The sequence below is a fragment of the Achroia grisella genome, unplaced genomic scaffold, assembly GCF_030625045.1.
Source record: "Achroia grisella isolate CSIRO2021 unplaced genomic scaffold, CSIRO_AGI_Agris_v1 utg676, whole genome shotgun sequence".
NCBI lineage: Eukaryota > Metazoa > Arthropoda > Insecta > Lepidoptera > Pyralidae > Achroia > Achroia grisella.
The window spans coordinates 1627209-1650593 of NW_026712992.1; the positions used below are offsets into that span (position 1 = coordinate 1627209).

At 29.8% G+C, this 23385-nt stretch overlaps 1 protein-coding gene across 1 annotated transcript in view; it reads left to right on the top strand.

Moving 5' to 3' along the window:
- The window catches only part of LOC131850033 (protein unc-13 homolog A), a 61376-nt gene that overhangs the window by 6038 nt on the left and 31953 nt on the right, over positions 1–23385 (top strand). Inside the window, exons 2-10 of the mRNA XM_059200184.1 lie at positions 949–992; positions 1637–1727; positions 3580–3654; positions 3875–4094; positions 7077–7197; positions 7564–7670; positions 9309–9450; positions 10036–10162; positions 10628–10768. Of these exons, the coding sequence (XP_059056167.1) occupies positions 949–992; positions 1637–1727; positions 3580–3654; positions 3875–4094; positions 7077–7197; positions 7564–7670; positions 9309–9450; positions 10036–10162; positions 10628–10768 (1068 nt within the window). The remainder of the gene's footprint in view (positions 1–948; positions 993–1636; positions 1728–3579; positions 3655–3874; positions 4095–7076; positions 7198–7563; positions 7671–9308; positions 9451–10035; positions 10163–10627; positions 10769–23385) is intronic.

Consider the following 23385-nt stretch of genomic DNA (forward strand, 5'->3'; position numbering starts at 1 on the left):
GTGAATTCAAATACTTCTATTGAATTTTATTTTTAAATACTACGAGTATCTAAAAACAAAATTCAATTGATTTTTTATATATTTCATAACAGTAAAAACAAGATCGAGTAAGATAATCATAGTTAAAGAGAAGTTTATAATGAAAGTAAAAAAGTTTATTTAATATTCCACATCAGCTTCCAGAGGAAATAATGTTATTTATTTTGTATAATTTCTAATGTTTGAATAGTTGTGTCCCAGTAGAGATTTGCTTATTATATATAATTATAATGCTGATCGCGTTATTGTAACTAGATACCAAACAGACTAGGATAACGTATAGCTATTTACACTTACATTATAAATGATAGCTGGCACTTTATGTACTAACGTAAATATTTAGTGGAAGGTTTTAGATGTTGAACGGTTATGAATAGTATAATGTATTGAGTGGGCAGATCAGTTTACAGTATTTTTTATCTATATATAATATATAAAATTAAATTCACTAACATCCAACTGTTTTGCTTCTATTAAATAAACAGCTACAAAAATCTGTGCTATGTAACTTGATTTTGAAACATCTTACTAATATTCTGCCCTCAATATAATAATTGTTATATTACACGATATGTTACAAATTGTATTATTAGTTCTCCATAATCGCATATTTAATATAAAATGTGTTATATTTGATTTATTAAATAAGGATTGTTTTGCTTCGATTAAATTTTCATAACAATATGTTGTCAATTCTTGTTGATTCAGAATTCAGTAATGAATCATAATGAATATGTACTATTGCATTAAGATACAACCGAATGTTATGAAACAATAATCGAAGTTAATAATGTAATTGTTGTATAAAATATGAAGTTATTTATTAAAGATTTTATTTTCAGAATAATTATACTTTTTTTATTTTTTTTTATTTCTTTACTTAATTGTTTTTTTTTTGTTTGTTTTTAGAATGGCTCCGGAGGATTTAATGACCAAGGTGGCCGCGGAAATGGGTAAGTGAAATATTTTCATCATAAATCTGTATTTCTGGATTCCGTTTATCTATTATTCCGTTTATATTACATTGGTATAAAATAAATGAAACACTAAGGAACACCTTGGTATATTAAGAGATAATAACGTTCAAAGTTACTCTTATTACAATTACCGCAGATTTTGAGTAAGTAACCTTTCCAAAACCGTAAAATAATAACGGCAAAATTATTTCATAATCCGTTATCGATATTTCAATATTTCACTTCGATATTTAAATTTAATCAATACCAAAGAATTTAATGGTTTAATAATGGACTGATGGTCCATTATTAAACCATTACATTTTTGGATCCTAACCTACAATAATGTGTTTTGCAGCTGCATCTTTACCTTTTCCTTACCTTGCCTAATCTCATTATGAAGGATTTGCGTAGTATATCTTCATCTACTACTGATCAGTCACAACTTCTATATCAACCGTCATATATTTAATTACTGTTTTTTTAATACTTAACGTAACTAGGTATCTTTTCTTGTTGTCTACTCCATATACTATTCATATTCATATTCAATAGCTTCTTCAAAATAGCCGCTGCTTCGTAACATACTGAGCCTGTATGTCCATTCACTTCATCTAAAAAGCTAATAATACTATGTTTAGACACCCCGGAGACAACCCATTCTACAGCAATATCGACAGTATGCCAGATATTCGACCAAGAAGGAAATCCATACCTCTTGTTTCTGAGCTTGTAAGTATATTTCAATTTATAGTAATATAATAGATATCTCTTATTATTACAAATCCGATGGAAGAAAGCTATATTTTTCTTAACCGGTTTCAAGCCACTGTATTTACAATTATTCTTTCACCAAAAAAAGAACCACAGTAAAAATATTTCGTATTTAGGAAGTTATTTATTTCTTTAATAAGAAAAATATTTTTTTATTAAAATATTTAATTCATATTTGAATTTAATTAAGTAATTAAACGCTTTGATAGTACCTATTACAAGTCTAATTTTTGTTTTATATTTAATTTTTGCTTTATTAGTGTAAACAATAAATTCTAACCGAAATATTACGGCTACATATTTTCTGGTGAAGAAAATTATGAAACTCTTTAAGGTTTTCCGGTATTTTGATGGTGATTTGAAACTGGTCGTAAATGTTTACAGCTCGCATCGACGTACGCTTCCTGAGGCTTAGTAATACTAGGCGCGTAATCAATGTTTTCTTCTCTACGAATAATTTTCATCCTCAATGTTTTGAACAATCTACGGAGTTCATAGAAGTAATTATTATAAAATTAATACAATTTCCTCATTATCCATTTATAACAACGTTAAATTTATGTAGATGATTATGATATCTAAGTAGAATGAAGAGTTTAATGTTGCATATATACTTAAATTTTGATACACCTCCGATGATTGTCCAAATTAAATAATAACAACAATAAACTTTCAAAAGGCCTATAAACCCTCCTATCTTCCTTGATGTGTTTATGTTACCTGTAAATTTATGTGTCTCTTTCTAACTCTCACTACCTATATATAGATGGCCTAAACATAGATAATATACCAATCCCAACTAACCTCGATTTTATTAAGGACAAATTAGGAGCCACCAGCAGCTAGGTATAGCGGAACCATAGACACTGAATGAAAATTCCTAATTAAAATTAATAATATCATTGCATTTTACCCCTCACCATGGACCCGCAGGTTCTCAAGGTATTTCTTTCCCAATAACACTATCTTTCTTTGCATGCAGTTCTTATTGGTAGTGAAAAGGGAAATTTAATATCAAGGAGCTAATAATTTCTCTGTTCACTCTTAATGTATTTAGTATGCTTGCATTATTGAATTGAAATATGATATTATTTCAGCCACTGCATGATTCTGCTTTGTTATGAATAATTTACAGATTATACTTATTCAAATATATTGGATGCATTTTGTATAATATAAATAAATGCCACTGCGTGATACATCTATGAATACAGAAAATTATATTGAAATATTCCGTTCAAAATATGCACGTGCTTGCTAATTAAATTTTCATTCGAAGCTTCAATATCACAGTATCGTTTTTATGAATGAAAATTTTAAAAATATGAATGATTACTGATATTTTATAACTCATACAATAAACATTGATTCACTTTAACTTAAATGTACTTTATTATATTTATATACATTTACACATATTTTTTTATTATATCGCACACTTACAAATTCTTGCAATATTTTTTTCATTGCATATTTTATTAATACATTATACATCATACAAATGATTAAAAATATAAAGTCTTTAGAAATAGGAGTAGTATTGAATTTCATCAAAGTTTATAGTACAACATAAAAACAAGCTTAAATATCAGCTTTATAGCATGAGTAGATTTCATTGATACTACTATTACAATTAAAATTTATAGATACATTTTAGAAAAGTTATAGTATCTATTTTCTCGAAGACTAAAGCATATACACATTCAGCTTTTAATTAGAAAGACATCCTCAGTATTAAATACGTAATATACTGGGTTTGTTTCATTTTCAAATATTATTCGTATAACTCATATAAGTTTTGTATGTTTAGACCATGGCTGCCACAAAAAGGAATGCAGGTTTGACATCCGCTGTCCACCGGGCAACATTAAACGATGAAGAATTGGTAAGTTCTTTTAATTTATTTATATCTTAAAAAAATGGTTTGTCAAAAAGTATAGATTGTCTCTAAAAGGTCTATGGAAATTTCATAATCACGGATTTTTCTTCTTAGTTAGTTTTATAATAAATATTTAAAGTTTCAAGCAGGTCTCTTTCATACTAAGCAGGTCTTAATGCTCATTATTATTTATTTACTATTTTCTAAAGGATTAGGTGTCTTACAGAAAATGCACGTGTACAAGAAAACATTGCAAGCCCTAATTTATCCAATTTCTTCGACGACCCCACATAACTTCGTATTGTGGACGGCAACTTCCCCTACCTACTGTTACGAGTGCGAAGGTCTTTTATGGGGTATAGCCAGACAGGGGGTCAGGTGTACAGAATGCGGGGTCAAATGTCATGAGAAATGCAAAGATTTGCTTAACGCCGACTGCCTACAGAGTAAGTATAGTTTGGTGATGTTTTTTGTATCTACTTGTGAATAATGATTGATAATTGATTTCAAAATAATTGAATTGGTGCTTCATGGAAATTCAGTGTTTTGGAAATCAAATATCAATAATAATTTATTTCTTTCAAAGTATCAAATGATGGAATGAAACTAAACTAAAACAGCTTTATTTTATATATAACAGTATAGATATTATATGTGATATCGATCAATGTGATTGTTACAAACTAAAAAAATATATAATTTCAGTAAGTCAACTGCTTTTACCTATAAAATCTATCAAAGTATTACGTTTCGATAACTAATACTAAGGTAAAACTAACTAAAACTAAGGTTCTGTTATTATTTAATACCATTCTATCATTTAATACATCATACTTTGTAACAAAAAGTAACCAGGAATAGGTAAGTTAAAAGCACAACTGTAAATAAAACAAGTTTAAGGTCGTCACTTTACAGGGATCTGAGTATTCTTTTAAAGAAATTGTATGCTGAATTTTTAAAGTGGTTTGCGAAGCACAGTTCCCTTCTTATTAATCTCAAGTAGATTCGAGAAGCACTTGACGGGTCAGTCATCACTTCGTAGACAACATCTTGGGCAGACAGCGTCAGAGTATTAAATCGATATTTAACGCAAAGATAAAACGATAACAATAAGTAATAAATTTCATCATATATATATGTATAGAAAAAATTGGGAATATAAAAATTAAATAATAATTTATATAAAAATGATACATGAACTGATTGCAAACTGTTTGTGCTTTGTTACAGTTCTTAGTGTTTTTTAAGAAGCATTTTTATTTACTGTTTCATTCTAGTATTGTGTAACATATATAAGGAAAACAGGCGATAAATATCATACATATTATGATACTATTGTCTCTTCATTTTGAAACTGATGATAAAGTCTATTGTTATGATGTGAATGTTTGTCTTCCACTCCTGACAAAATATCGCCTTTAATGAAAGTAAAACTGAAAATTATATGAAATTCCTCAGCTGCATTTAGTAAGGAATTTTGATAATATTCAATGAAACAGTGATCATTGCAAGAACTCTGTATTTGTAATTGACTTTACATATAGAATCTGTTTTTAATGCAACATCTTGTTAATCGCATCATAATTTGAAACGTTAAATTTCCCTCTAAAGTGACGTTCTTTTTAATGTTGTAAATTTTATACATACTTTAATAGTCATGGTTATCAACATAGGTGATACGAAAGGTAAACTATTAAAGTCAAAAGTGTCGTCGTAGCGGAATTTATGTCCTACATTAGCTCGATTTATGTGCATGAGTAAATTTTTGCATGTGTCGATTCTACATCATAGGTTGACATTTTTCACGTATTAACACATTCAGGTTCATTGATATTAATATAAATGACACCGATACCGGCATCACGAGGATTCACGTAATTATTTATATTTAATATATGTCTATATGTCTGTATGTATTTTTTTCTTGATGTGATCTTTTTCTTAACTGTGATGTTTATTTTGTTTCTGTTTTCCTTCATATTTATTGACCTCATATAATAATTAGCATGACTTTTGTCCCTTTCAATCAATTTGTCCACTGCTTTATCGGTATGCATGGCTATCGATTTACAATTATACATACGTACATTATATTTTCTAAATTTTATTCTTCCCATAATAATTTACGGTTGTAGAATGACATTGCACGATTCATTCTATATGAGCAGTCACATTTAGAGAATTAACGTGGTAACCTCATCAATTATCAAAATTTAGAAATCGACTGCACGCTATTTTCATTTCGAGTCTACACTTTGAAGGCAAGCTATTGCTATCTTTAATTTAACTTTTAATATCATTTCAAATTGTATCTTTTCGTTATTGTAACAATTTCATTTTATATAATATTATTAATTTTACGATATTGTAGAATTATTCTTTATTTATGTTTTCTCTAAGAATATCTTTACACATTTGTTAATGGTTAATTTTTAATTGTAACTACATGATTTCAGTTGTATCCTTAGAGAAATTTATTATGGTTCGGTTGTGTATATTGTTTCATTTTTATTTAAACTATTATAATTTTTAATATTCAAGTGTATTTCAGTATCAATGTTTTCGAAGTGTAGACTACATAGATAGACTAGATAGGGTATTCGGTATTGTCACCCGTCCATTCCTTTCGGGTTGCCCCGCCCAGCGCCGAAACTTGTTAAAGCCCTTTTTAGACTATATTACTTAAGTTATACTATTCTATAACCTACTTTACATTCTACACTGTCTAACACACCGCTCTTCTAAATGATCGATATAGTCGCTTCAAATACACATGTGTTCAAACAAATCTGACGGAATCTCACATGTTGTGAAAATGTGCCTGTTAGCGATGTGTGCACGCAATCCAATGTCTGTCCACTTCGATATTATATGTGGTCCTTTAGTTTACTTTATATTTCATATTACTTTTTATAGACTTCCACATTTCTGTGTTTTATTTTTACTATCTTTATGTTGTTTATTCTGAATCCCAAAAGAACGTGTCATCGACGTAAATAAATAATTAAATAAGATCATGATAAAGAAATACAAATAAAAATGTTTATACTAACAAACAATACCTACTAACATAACAATATATACAACGGGTATTTAACAATTTGATCCTAACTAGTGATCTGTGGGTTTATAGGAATATATGAATCATTAAATACTTTTTGGGTAGAATTGTATTCAGTTTACTATATAGGCGCCGTGCTCAGGTCCGCTCCGGCTAGCGCCGCTCGAGGTCCTCAACTTGATCAGATCTGACAGCGGTTGAATCGTTACATTCCGAATCGAGGCATTGAAGTGTTTTGAGTTGAATCTAGTCAGGTTGTACCCTGGAGTGGCCGGAGCGGTCGTGGGCGCGGGGCGGGGGGCCGTCCCGGCGCATCCCGCGTTGTACAAGAACTATTTTGGCACCGCCTGAGCAGTGTGTTTCGCAGGGGCTGCTGAGAAGTCATCCAAACATGGAGCCGAAGATAAAGCCAACTCTATTATTACTGCTATGAAGGAAAGGATGAAGCAACGGGAACGGGATAAACCAGAAATCTTTGAACTCATCAGGTAAAAATATTTTCATAATTGATTTTATACATGAAGGGCTTATAAATTTGGAACTCAGGTATCTAATCTCAACTTATTAACAGTAGTTTTAAAAACATTTCTATGCATTTATTCACGCAACTGTAGGTGTAGGTATTACTCGCGCGATTGTGTTCTTTATGCATATTAATTTATTGCTTTTTTTAACACCTGCTCAGCGTTTTGGTGAGTCATATGTCTTTCCTCCAATATTTAAATTAGTATTTTCATTTAATGATATTTGTTAATGAGCTAATGGGAATATTTTATTATATTTAAAAAATATAAAAAATATTATTATTAAAAACAAATAAAGCGAGATTGCTGACACAAGTGTGTATGTGACAGACGCGTGTTCAGCATCGAAGGAGAGGGCCATGGAGCACACATGAGCACCGTGAAGCAATCAGTCCTCGATGGTACATCGAAATGGAGCGCCAAAATCGCCATTACAGGTTCGAAGCCGCGACGCGGCACTAACCGTTCATTCCCAACAGGAGTTCCTGAATCTGCAGCAATGGAGCTACATCGAGCAGCACATAAACACACACAACATTAAATTTAATTCCATGTTTCGTTTCATGTGGCGACCAGGAGGACTTTTAACGTCGACCCAGATACTCACATTGACAGTCTCGAACAAGCCGAGCAAATCACTATAGAAGGAACTTCAAAATGGTCTTGCAAGATCGCCATTACAGGTTTGCGGTGGTCTTTTGCGGCTACGAACCGCACGCTCGCAATTTTGAAACTATTAGACTGAAACTCTTCGCCTGAATTCTTTGCTAATCAATTTTTGAAATCTGCTAATCACACGTCTTTTCATGTAAACACTTTGCTTCTATCAAAACGATAATTTTAAAATATATTCTTTAAGTATTACATTTTTGTCGTTAGCAGATGTCAAGAAACACTCTTTTGCATATCTTACTTCAAAACTAACCCAATTGAATCACGGTCGTTAATGCACCGCCTCTGATCACTTCCATCGACAATTGTAGCATTGTTAAATCATTTACACAAAGGAAATTCCACGAATCTAACACTTCACTGGAAGAATAAATATATTTACAATTTTAAAACGATGCTCACGCACACGAGTTTTTGACCCTTGAACACTAAATAACACAATTTTGAGACACGATTAATTAATAATGATTGCAATCTACATCAAATCAGCAGCACGTCTGCTAATATTAACACAAATTGCATGGGTTTCACAATTTAATAACAAATTACTTGTATTATCTTTAATATATTTTTTTCAGACTTGTGGAGGACTGCATGACGCAAATGATTTAAGTAAATTGCATAGAGATGAATTATCGCATGCAGAATGAAATATCAAAATGTCTTGATATTATAATAACTATGGATGATACAGTTAAAGTTAAAAATACCCGATTCGTGAAAATTCCAATTCCATTAGATCGATACCCGCGCATATCTTTACACTTCTTCTTTGAAACTTTCTTCTTGGTCGAAGTTTGCATTAGATACTCCGATAATGTAGGCGCTATGTTCAACTTGTTTTAGAAATCGATTTTGGGCATAGGTAGTGAAAGTTTGGTAGTTTTGAAGCTAGTGTCTTTTTTGACCCCCAGCCCGTTCTGACCACACTACACCCTGTTCATAGAGATTCAAGATTTTGTAATGACTAAATGCTTTATTAGGTAAGTTTTCTAAAACATAGGTAAGAAGGTAGTAAATAATGCTCTAGATATTATAAGTACACGTTTATTTAGGAAACACCTATAAAGGTAGGTAAATATATGAGACTGCTGAATATTTGAACATGTGAAAGTCTTCGTTATATATGATCATAAAATAATCGTAAAAAGAATATGTTACTCTTGGGAGATTTGCTAGGAATACGTTCAGCAAGATTCATTCAGCCGCACCGTGGGATCGTCTTAGAAATGGTCTCATATGTTATTTTGTACCATACTGATTTATATGTATCCAACATTATTGTAACAGTTATAATAAATTATAAGTCTAAGAAATAAAAAATATAACAAACGTTATAAAAATTGTTTTTGTATGTATTAGAATTCGAATAATCATGTACTGAATTGGCCCTTCGTGGGCAGTTATTTGTGCTCAGGGTTTGATCGCCAAGGACAAGAGTGGAACATCCGACCCATACGTCACTGTTCAAGTAAGCAAAGTAAAGAAAAGAACAAGAACTATGCCGCAAGAGTTGAATCCTGTGTGGAATGAAAAATTTTACTTGTGAGTTTCTTGCAGTAGGTTTATATATCCACACAATAATAAATTTGTTTACACTCTATACATTATTTGGACTATCGAAGAAGTTAAATATTTTTTTTACAAATTAGTTCTAAAATTTGTCATAATTGAAGCACAAATACAAATAATACTTAAAATCTATATTTAAAGTTTTAAATAACTTAAAAGCTTGAACTATGTGGATGTGCTCCGATTGTGTTGGAAGATCATGATTTTACTTTTGTGTTGATTTATATTTCTAGCATACTTTTCCGGTTATAGTTACACAGATAAAAATGGATACGAGTGCAGATTAAATTAAAATAATTACTAATTAGTCGTCAGAATTTGAATTTAGTATTGTCGTGCAACATATTGTTATTTAGCACCAATATTGTTGTTTTTTTTTTATACATAGATACTTTTACAAGATTATATAATAAAGTAAATTGGGTAGGTACATCACTTGTAAAAAAACCCCGATAAATAGATAAGAGGAAGTTGAGCCAAAAAGTTTTTGAATGATTACAATATAATGCGGTTACTTCAAGACTGCGTGTACACTATATATTTTTTTTATTCGAACAGTGAATGCCACAATTCTTCAGACCGCATCAAAGTAAGAGTATGGGACGAAGATAACGACCTGAAATCGAAGCTTCGACAGAAATTAACGAGAGAATCTGACGATTTTTTGGGACAAACCATCATTGAGGTGCGTGTTACGAAGTTTCAATACGTTTTTATTGATTACTAATATTTATATATTAATATTCTTCATACCTTAAAACCTGATTTAAACATAGAAGACTTAATATTTAACACCTAATATAATATTTACAGTATTTTTTATATAAATAAAATGATAAGCAAACCAACAACAACTTATCTAAAGTGGCAACTGTCTCCTATACATGAATATCACTATAACCATCGCATTGAAATATGACGCTCGTTGTATCGCTCATACATTGCTATAATTGAGGATTAAGGTGTCATGTGAAATTACAGAATATGGATATATTCTGTAATTTCACTGCCTTATCTCCATATTATTATAAAAAATAATTTGTTTGACATTGGAGATACGTAAGGAGCACTTACATATACAACTTTACAGACTGTACGACAATTGGATTTTAACTTACCAAGGTAGTTTTATATAGAATTGTTACTCCAGGTTCGAACTTTGTCTGGCGAGATGGACGTGTGGTACAACTTGGAGAAGAGGACGGACAAGTCAGCTGTGTCCGGGGCGATTCGTCTGCACATAAATGTCGAGATCAAGGGTGAAGAGAAGGTGGCACCATACCACGTTCAGGTTAGTAATAATCTTAATAAATTCATTGGTGCACTCGTTAGTGAAGATTATTAGATAAGCATTGTAATGCATGGTATTAAGAACTACTTGGTTGGTATGAATAAAAAAAGACTACTTTTCCCACGCCTAATTATTTGATTTTCTATATTATTAATAAACTAACTACGTATCTCGAATCTAATTAGAATTATTCATTAACAACATATATTGGGTTTACTTCTCTTCCCAATATATAAAATTAGGTCCAATATTATATAGATAAATTGTGTGCATTATCAGAAATAAAACATTTCCTCAAACTTTACGTATAAGAAATGGCGTTTTAGCTAATTCATATGTAAAATAAGCTATATTAAATTATAATATATTAAGATTTTCTATATTTCAGTATGAGAGTTTACGAGCAGTTTGTCAGTCAGGTTAACTCTCTTTATATGGAGATTATAAATATTGCTAGATTAAATAAATGCCGGACAAACACACCGTAATCAATCGAGTCAACCAGAATAAGATAATCAACTACAATTATGCATATAGGTAATTCTTTAAATGTTTACAAATATAATCATATATGTATATCTTCACGACTGTTGTCCGAGATGAGGTAGTCATAGGCAATACCTATTAGCAACGTCATGGTAAAAGTAAAACCTGAATTACACTCAGTATATTTCAACTCAACGTAACAGAAGCGCGTTTACCGGCGTGTGATGTATAAATACTAATGAATAAATATTAGCAGTACAATTTTTTAAACAGATTTAACTTGTTTGACCTATATTAGAGCTCTCGGTAACAATCCTCTCGAGGATTACCTACATGGTTTCCCACATATAAAATTGAAAGCCAATCTGTAATCAAAATAATGGACTTTTAATGAAACCTGATCGTAGGATTAAATATTTTCATAAGCTTTTCCTTTGGTTTGCTCAGGTATAGCGATATGGCAATGTTTTAATTTTTTCAAAAGTTCAACTGGATAAAAATTCTCTGCAAAAACCTACTACGTTTCAGCAATCGTTAATTAACTAAACTAAATACCAAGCTTGCGATATCTGATGTGATAAGTATCAATTAGGTATATCTTCTTTTAACTCATCAGTGGAATTTTGGCTGCTGTAATGTTTTCACTATCGGCTGTACTCACTATTTCATTGCCAGATAGATATGTACAACTTATAGCTCCACCTCCCATGGTTGACTGGCAAAAAATGCTACTAGCTGTTAAGTCTGCCATAGGTAAAGTACCTATGGCACCTCGTGATTTAAAGTTATATAAATAAATAATATAACCATAAAGAAATTACTATTTAGAAGTCTTGCAGGTTTATTAAATGACTACTTCTATTCTGTTCTATTCTAATACATGCCTGAACAGGTCTTAGCAGATTTTATGATACTTTGGCATTACGCCACTCGTTTAACAAAACAATAGAGTTTCTAAAACTATTTGTTTTCTTTCCTCTATTATGTCATCCCATATGGCAATTCAACAGGTTCCCAACTTTGGCACCATGCCTATTGGCTGGAGTCCAGTAAATATCTACGTGATGACTTTGTAATATTGTAATTACTTATCAAGATATATCTAACCAATTGATTACTAGAACAAAATGTTATCCTGTTCAATTATAAAGTGTAGTCGTTTTCTTCTTATTAATTTTTTGCACGCATATTTTTATAAGTACATATAAATATTAAAGTTACTATATGTCATAAAACGGTGCTTTATGTAAACGATCAATTATGCTCTAATTATTATTGTACTGAATTCAATATACTCGTAATATACGTTAACATTTTATTACAAGTTACAAATCATGTAGATTATAACTTTAATGAATAGACGTAATTAAAATTGAGTCAATATTAATATGAAAATATAATTTTGATTCAATATTATATTTTCTCTATTCTATAATAAAATGAAACCATCCATGATTTGATCTGTCAATGAATTTTCTAACTAGAAGACTAAAGGAAAGTAGTTAGCGTGGGTACCTCAGTCTAACCTATTTCAACCGCCAAGCTACTACTTGCTTTATAAATCGTGTTTCAGTTGTAGGGTACAGATTAGGCAAATCAAATTACTGGATAAGAGGCATGACATTAGTTCCGTGGTATAGCAGCGCATAAGTGGTATAGCAAGTATCACTTGATAACATTATATCCGTAGTGCTGTTCATGTATATAGGTAACGGTACTGGTTACCGTCAAGGAAGCTATCAGTTTGTTTACCATTCCAATTACATAAAAAAATAATATTTACTGATTTCTCTGATTATTTTTGCAATTGGATCAAACAACTCGCATGATATAGGCATATAAAAATTTCGAATTGATAGAAAGTAGAACACTTCGAGTTGGGTAGTAGTTGATTCTCTCGGAAATAGGTTAATAAACATAGAAAAGTGTACAAAGTACTTAGTGGTACTTATCGTAGCAGTTTTTTCCTCTCTTTTATTATCATAATAAAACTGTAGTAGTCTTTAAACTCGCACCTGATAAAGTTTTTATAATAGATTTTACAACATTTAATTATAACAACCACTAAAGTTTCAGAATATTTTCTTGTTTGCAATAAACTTACACCTGTACAGAATTAACTTAAAGTAAAAGTTGTACTTGCACTTTCTATGAATAATGCTTTATAAATTAAATATTGGTTAATTTATTAAACAGTATGCACGTTGTACAGTACAACATGACTTCATAAATATGATGATAAGCGAAATAATTAACATAACTTATGTTAGGGTTCACATCTATATTGGAGAAAAATCCGATAATTTAAAAATATTAAAAGAAGGTAGTTTTATAATTACTTGGTATCGTTAAACTAGTTGCGTATAACCCCCACTCATATGTTCTCTGTATAAAAGGAGGTTTTTGTAAACCACGGCATTCGGTCTTTGACCACAGGATGTGCTGGTTGTATTTTAAATGCTAAAGTGAATTGTGTTAGATACATAGTTAAATTAATGCTATATAGTTGTTATTTTATTATAAAATATATATATACATACTTTCACTAGTACATAGAATTGATATTTCTTATACTTATTTCAATAGAAAATATTATACTTACTAAATGAATATTTGCGGGATTAAAATAAAGAAACTGAGTAAACAACGATCGGTTGTAAGTACCTATTTGACCTTCATGATATAAATATAACAAAAAACATTTTTCATTTTATAAGAATATAAGTATGTAGGTACGTACATAATTATGAAGTTTCGCCATTTAAACATTTTTGATCGTGAAACTTCGTGAAGTTTACCGACCACCCCTCGCTAAGAACTCTCTTTTATCCTCTAATTCAAATTAAGGTAATCGTTTATAACGACCGACTCGTGTTCTACAAACAATCGAATCTGTACTTTACCTCCGAAGAGAAACAGATGCGGGTAGCGAGTGGGACAACTTTCTTGAATAAATGCGAAAACTTTTCGTGCCTAGTAAACTATGTTAGGTAATGCAAAAGTATAAATTACTACAATTACTCTACTCTTAATTCGCTTAGCTGGAGCTTAAGTTTATAATGCTCAATATATAGTAGCGTATAGTGTATAAAATAAATTACTATACTACTATACTAGCTGCTAAGAATTTTCATTAAAATTCACTTGGCGTTACGCAAAATATAGATACTAACATTACATATAAAAATCCGTAAACATTAATTGAGTATGTGACAAAGTAAGTGCGCAATAGCCTTATTCGTTTCATGACTTTTATTACTTACTTTTAATTTAATTCATTGCAAAATGAAATAAATTATAAAAATAGAAGTATTATATTACCGTACAATGTTTACTCCTATCTACCTCCTACTTGCGTTTAATTACAAAGCCCATCAACTTCTAATGTTTTTAAGAAAATTGAAAATTGTTTTGATGGTTCCATTACAATGAGGTAAAATATAAAAGAAATAAACAAGGCGACACGCTGTGATATTCTGTTAAAACTGAAGAAAAGACTGTTGATAAAAATGTTTCGCGGATAAATTGTAAGGAATAACAACAGGACCGAGCACCACAGAACTTATCTGAAATACAAATGAGTATTATGTCAAGTACGCCTTTCGAGAATAAGAATAGATTTACAGTCCAAAACTCTTCATTCTGTATATTAGGTACTTCAAGTTTCGTTAGCGTCGAACAGATTTATCCAATTTCATGGTACAAAATTTTAGGTCGCCATTGATTAAAGTTTTATTCTACGCTCTTGTTAATGTAGTGTTTGTGGTGTGCTGAATCCATTTTTCTCGTTTCACAACCTTTAAAAAAAGATATTTACCTTAACTTTTGTTAAGTAGGTAAGTGGACTGCTCGATTTTGCCGAGGTAAAGTTCGAGTTTATACATAAATACAATTGTATATGTAATATATATACATCCTATGCCACTCTAGAATATGTGAATGTGAAACCTTTGAAACAGTGAAGAGTTTTTTACTTTTTTTTATCTTATCCTTGTGAGTATCAATTCAAGAGGCCTTTGATCATCTCAGGATATCGCGTGGCCGTAGATTTATTATTTTTATTTATAACTCTCTGACATTATATTAATATTATATATAGAAAATATGTTATCCTTCGCACTCTATCATGTACTTGTCATTGCTACTATATCCTTCCAGCCCTTTCTTGGTCTGATTATGCCCCCTCAATCGGAGATAGAAAGAATATCATAGTATATGTCAGTTAGAAATAAAAAAAATATCTATTAGTGATATTTTGACGTCCGTTCTTCCATACCTCAGTCAGCTTTGTATTTCAATAGCATCAAAGTAGTTCAAATTTAGAGAATATAGAATATATATAATAGAGATATTAATACGTTTAATTCATGTTAACTTAAAAAAAATATGAGGCATGTCACGCCACGTCTTTATTAATAGCATGTAAATTTATGTATTCAAATAATTTATGATGTCCAAGAAATTTATACAAAATAATGAATGCAAGTGATTCATTTTGCTTGTATTTAGCATAATACTGCAACTTTAGCCTGAAATGTATGCATAAAGTTATCCCTCAAAGGCAGCAGATTCCTTCCGTAAATTCTAATGCTGTAGCATAATTTTGAAGTGGCGATTTCATTGAATTTAACTTCAAAACTTCCGATGATTACGTGTTGGTGGATATTTGTTACTAATTCATAGTTGAAGAGTTTTTTTAATGGATGATGCTGGAATGACTCAACTTTTTGCGCTAACGGCATACGCGGGCTACAACCGGATAAACAGGATACAACCTCATATATATATATCCCGACTATGACAATCTCCTTCTCCCACTTGCTCGAATTTGATATACAAATAATAGAATAGAATAGAGAATTAATCATTTATTCAAATAAACTTACATTGAAGTTTTGAATAGTCATAACATTTTTTTTTTAATCTACCGCTCATTCGGAATGCTGTCTCATCACAAGAAGAACAAGCAAGAAACTTGTGTGTTGCTCTTTTAAATAATTTATTCTTACTTACAATTTAAGTTTAAGTGTGTGAATACAAACCACCGATTAGCACTAATTCAATTAAATACTCAAAAAGAAAAAAATATTGAACACATCGTTAAACAATTAATGATATCATAGTGATTAATAGAATAGAATAGCCATCAGCGCTCGACCATAATGGTCTGGACATTTTAGTGAGCATGACTACTCAAAAGAGACCACGTTGTACTTAATTCATGATGGTTATAGTATACACATTTCACATAAGAATGCATGCGGCAATATTTCTAAAATAATTGAATCAAGAAAGCAATGAGATAAACAAATTATAACGTTGTATGCTAATAAACTAATTATTTACTTGATATATTGTCTTCTATGAATTCGTCTATCCTGTAATAGGCTTTCTTACATAAAAATTGTTTAATATAAGATTTGAATTGCCTCTCTGTCAGATTTATAGTGGATTCTGGCAGTTTATTATAAAAAAATCATTGACTTTGTTATTTAGGTAAAATTAGCTTATTTTTATTGCGTAAGTTTCTATTTGTACAGTCTTTAAGTTTTCTAAAACTGTCTAAGTTTTCCGCGTATACATGATATTCTCATAAATGTATTGTGAAGTAACGGTGAGGATATGTTCTTTAAAACACTGACGTTTTCTTAATAGCATAAATAGAACGTATGGCTCTCTTTTGTAAAATAAATATATTATTTATATCGGCTGCTTTACCCCATGGTAGTATACCATATGACATAATGCTTGAAATAACTAAAGTATACAAGTTTAGCCGTCGCCACGTCTGTTAATTGCCTAATTCTTTAATTGCATATATTTTTATCGTATATGGGGCCCCCATTGTAACAGTATGATAAAAAACGGACATTAACAAAATACTATTTCGTCATTAAAACTGTGTATTTATATAGGTAAATTTTATACTTTGTTTTGCTAGAATTTATATAGGTTATTACAGACCATAATATTATTTACATCGTCTAATTGATTAGTTTATCCAATTTTTAACGAAGTATCATGATGATTATTGCAATTTTCTCTACCATAAAGGGAAGGTCATTTATGTAAATTCCTAAGATTGACGTAGCTTTGTGGAACGCCCATCCCAATATTAGCTCCCTTAGATTTTATACCGTCAAAACATGCTATCCTCTAAATAAGTTCTCATTAATTTTAGTATCTTTTATACCATAATGTTACTTTATGTTTTATGATCCACGCAATCAAATGCCTTTGATCACAAAAAATCAGTGCATTTTATGATTGGATGTTATCGCTACACCTGCGTCAGTGGTAGACTTGCCGGCGGTGAAACCATATTGTTGTCAGTCGGTTATCCCTGAAGTGTTGTAACATTTGATTTAACATTATCTTTTAAACATAGAACTGACAAAATAAATAACTGATTTAAATAGTGGGATTAATTTGCTAAATTTCATTAATTGTGGAAAAGTCATTATCAATACATTTATTAAAAATAAAGATATGGAGCAACAATATCTATGAAAGAACTAACTACTTTTACAGACATGCCCCAAAGGTCTTCTGTATTTTTAAAATTTAGATGTTTGAATATTTTTATGATATAGATATGTAATAAAGCACAACAACCGATATTAGACTCTAGTTATTTTTGTTAATGGAGATGAAGATGTAATATTAATGCAAAAATATATCAAAAACATTAATATGCTGTTATTAATTTATTATCATAATTTAATGCAAATTGATTATGTAATTTTTTCCGGTTTCTTTATTTATAACATATGGTTTTAATTTTGTCAGAAGACTGGTTAATTTGTTTATTAATATAATTGTTTACAAACTTTTTTAAAAATTTTTGAATAAACATAAGTGGTGAATTTGTCATCAAATCGATATTTTTTTTGATATAAATCAAACAAAATACAGTATACCTACTGTTGCCCATTCCGTGAATTTAGATTTAACATAAACTTCTTTTTTGAAAAATTGTGTCTCTGATAGAATAGTAATTACAAGATAATCAGGATTATTTTTGTAACAGCAAATCCAATTTATTTTTAATCGCGCTTTTGTATTTGTTAATATTGTAAACATTTATTTGTCTTTTTGATTTTTTATTATTGTTGACTTTATTGATCTGACTGTTAAACTTAACAACTTGACCACAGTGATCTGAAGGAAGTTTATTTATTATGAATTTTTCTGTATACTCACAGTTACAAAAAACATTGTCAAGACAAGTAGCAGACGTGGCAGTTACACGAGTGGGTTCATGAAAGACATGACTTAAAACAAATGACTGAAATAAACTAATAATTTTTGTACATGTGGGTGTGTTACAAAGAATATCAACGTTAAAATCTCCACATACAATAATTTTTTTAAGACTATTAAATATTTTTTTAAAATATTCATCACCCCTTCAAAAACATTGTAATCACTATTAGGAGGCCTGTACACACATATAAGGATATAATTTTCTAGTTCTATACAAGATAATTCTATACAACACTCAATAGAAAGTCTAACAATGTCAGCACGTTTTTTATTAATTTATTTCTTGCAATTATCATACGCCTCTGTTATGACTTTCTATTATGACAAATAATTATTTAATTTTATCTTTAAAATGTTCTGTGAAACAGACAATATCAATATTATACTTTTCTAAAAATAATTGTATAATTAATCCCGCTGCCGGGAAAACTTTGTATGTTCTGATGAACAATTATTAATTCTGATTGCATCCTTTGTCTTTGTGAGCAGTTTAAATCTGCAGTCATAGTATTTATGTCACAAATATTAATAGAATTATTTGTTATGTCAGTATTTTTATTTAAGTTTACCATGTAAACTGTTCATGTAGTCAATATTATTAAAGTGGCTATTTTATTTTTAGATGATTTAGAGAGATACATTGTATCTTTTGTCAAATAAAAATCACTAATAAAACTATTAGTATCAAAAAATGTAAAAATGTCACTATGACGACATGTCAACATATGTTATAAGTTATTCAGGTAATGTACCTTACTGTTAATTTTTTTATGAAGATGTCTATTTGTGTAAGGAAAAGCGCACAATACAATCTTATACACATTTAATTGTAATAAATATTCAATTCCTTTAATTACATCATAGAATAGAGTATACAAATGGTCCTCTACATTAAGAACCTTGTACTTAATTCATAGTGGATAAAGCAGCGGGAAGTAACTAGTTTTTAATACTGATTAGTTAAAAAACAGAGCACATATAAAATCTCTTAGTGAAACGTACCTACTTATCCAAGAAAAATCTTGTTATTAAAAGTTAAGGGCAAAGTTTCTCACAAGTTTTCCGCTTTTTATTTAGCCAGGATGTTCCGTCAGCTTTTTAATAGCAAAATCGGGTTATATGGAAGGTCAAGCCCCGAGTGATTTGTGTCGTCTCATAAATTTTTAACGTTATTTTTATCGTATAATTAGTAACAGTACGATACGGACATAGTAAATTAAAAATTATGTAGGTATAGATTATATAGTACAGACCATAATTATTTATATTTAGATTTGATGATTATTATTTATACCGAACTATATTCCACAGCGTAGCTTTGTGAATCGGGATAAAAACATGCTATGAAATAAGCATATGTATATTCACTTAATTTACTTTATGGTTTATGTGAGATATCAATTTTAATTGATTTATCGAACCCAATTATGTTAGGTTATTTAAAATTCGTATTGTTAAACATGAATACCATAAATAACAGGATCTTATTTTAATGTCAGATAAACAGTAGTTAAAATAACAATAGTGATCACAGCCTAACTCCTATTGTCTTCATTATTTAGAATAGATATTAATAAACTCACTTTTATGTTAATTGTTATTTTGATATATAAAATATTGTAGTAGTTAGAGTAAAGATGTGATTTTTTTAATAACATAGAGTAACTAGTAATATTGTTTACTAAAACAAAGTAACACGTTTATTAAATTAACACAGGTAGTTAGGTCTCTTGTGTGTTCACACAAATCTTTTTATAATACATTTAAATTGTATAGTAGATAGCTGGACTGCTAAATTACAAACAATTCTGTGAAGTGTTTCACGTAGTACTTTCAGTAATTTCAGGTTTTTATTATAATAATGCAATACATTAAAAAATATTCATAGCGTAGATATTATTGGACACTTAGAGGAATTACAATAAACTTTATTTTTTATTAATTTATGGTTATACGTGTATGTATAATAATAATTTTATCAAAATTAGTTCAGTAGTTTTTGTGTAATAGAGTAACACACATCCATCCATACTCATGAATTTTCGCTTTTATTCGTAAGATGCAAGTTTATGCATTTATTTGTAGCTATTTTAACAATGAGTATTTAAGTAGTTAGACAGGTATCTAAAGTAAGTAAGTGTTATAATGTAATCCAGTTCTAAATTATTTTTAAGACACTTGTAAAATCACTAGGTAGCTACGTAGATAAAGCGGAAACGATCTTTTTGCGTATCTTATCGAGTGGAATATCTTTCAACGGGTCATAAAAAATCGAGACGAGGGTCCTTTGACCTTTTTCAAGTTTATTCTTTAAGACGTTACCTATAATCAATTAAGTTACCTAACTCACACGAACATTATAAATGTGAAATGTTGTGAAGATTATCGTTGAATGTTTATCACTTAGTCATTCACAAAAGGACGAATAGATTTAGATAATCACTTTGGAAGTAAAATGTTCTCACTCTTTTTATATTAAAGGTACACATAAAAACAGGCGTATTTATTTTCTTATTGTGACTAGATTTAAAATTACAATTACTTAAAACACAGGTTCTGGTTATTGAAAATATTTAATACGACGTATTAGTAGCGTTACTATATAAACTTGTTAAAAAATAATCTGTAACTTTTCTTTATTAAATTCTTACTTGTACTTTTACTTCTGCATACTCGGTTATAAAACAAAAACGAACATTTTCCTAACAAATTGTTAATCTTATCAAACCCTAATAGTCAACGGCCTATCGTAGTCGCAGGCAATTGTATTGACTTATAAGTTTCTTTTGATTTGTTTCAAACATTTAAGGAGGTTAAGGGATCTCTTTGGGTTTGACTTTCGACTTCTATTCCATTTTTCATTTGACGACCTCGGTGGTCAACGGTAAAGGGCGCCGCTTTTCTTCCGATGTTCACCGGTTCGATTCCTTGCATGGAACATACATTTGTATGTATGAGGATGATTGTTTGTATCGGTCTGGGTGTTTTCTGTGTATAATATGTATTTACGAAATAAAAAAATATCTATTTAGTATTTATATCAGTTATCTAAAGCCAATAATACAAGCTTTAGCTATCTTGACTTGGGTCTAGATGGTGTTGTGTGAATTGTCCAGTCCAAATTTATTTATTATTCCACATAGGGTTCTAAAATTATTGTTTTTTATGCTGTCACAAAGATAATGTACTTCAGATATTTGATCCAAATCCTTGTAACTGTGCTGTGTTCTATGTTCCGCATTACATAAACTCATCTAAGACAGAATTTAATTTTATCTTCAATTGCCTGTAGAAATTGGCCTTTTGTACGTCTCTTCATTGGGATCAACTTTTTCCTTAAAAGTGTCCTAATAAAAATTCCGCTCGACGCACAGCATTGGGTAAATTCGGATGGCAGCCTAAACGACATTTCATAAGGAAATATTGCTTTAATTTGGCTAGAACGAAACAACATTACACTTTGGTTAAATGTTAGGTCATTTTGTTGAAATTATAAACCTGACTGGGGTTGCTGATAAGATAAAATAAAAGTTTATTTTTAATACAAGGCCAGCAAATAACCATACGTAGTCATCGTTTATATATATATTATGTATATGTATATATTGTTGGTAGTAGCAATTAGGGAAATTAACTTTACTAAAAATACTGTAGGTCGTGAGCCAATATTTTACTTAGTCAAAGTTAAGTATGTCATGCAGGTTGTTTATCATTATTTTTTACAAAATTTACTTAATTTTTTTTTACTAATTTAAATGGGTCGGCAGATAGATTCATGTGTATACTATACTCTTAGTGTTCTTAGTAACTTGCACTAAAATACGGATATAACATTGTAAATACAATATTTGTTATAAATAGGTAAACTAAACGTAAAACAGCAATAGGATTATCTTTACATATAATAAAATTGTAACATTGTGATGATGCGAAAATCGTCTGTTTTTCTATTAGTGTGTTAGTTTCACATAAGTACGACTGAAAGAATTATGATGAAATTTTTATAGCATATGTGGATCAAAATACAGTAAATACTAAAGAAAGTTGCAAAAAATACACCCAAAGGAAGGAAATAATTTTGTACAAAATATACACCAAATGTAAGTATAATTAATTTTAATAATAAAATAATAGATGATGTAGTATAGATTTTGTTCGTCATCTTTTGATGTTATCATCTATAGATGATGATCTACAAATGCACTTGTTGATCTAGAAATATAATGTTCATAAAGCAAAGCAATATATGTAATATGATACTTATGTTATATGTAAAAGGACGTGTAATTGTCAACCTTTCGTAATAAATTAGGTCGTTACTCTATGATCGACACTATACCAATCATTTATTTATTTATTATCACAAAATTCATAATATTCTTACATTATTCGTAAAAATATACAATTAATTGTACCAAAACTCATTTATTCACGTAGAACATTTTTGTCGCTTATCAACGTCAAGTTTTTTGTAATTATTATTTTTTCCCTACCGTCCAGTTCAGTATACAGATTCAATTGAGATGAACAGACAAGAAACTCAACTGAATTTCTTTTATTTTAATATATGAATAGGTTCATTACTTTCTATTTAATAATTTATAATGCTGTAGTAAGTATCTACTTATAGTTAATATTGACATAAATTAAGATAATTGTAATATATTGAAATCAATAATTGCAAGTATTTATTACAGTACTGTATTATTTACAGCATTAACTACTGCTTATGTTACCTACTTGTAGAAATAACAGTAACTCAAGCGAAACTGCTTTTAATTTCTAATTCGGGTCTAATTAATTCGAGACATGTTAGTAGGCGAAATGTGGGCGAATCAAATTATACGTACCATAATGTATTGTGA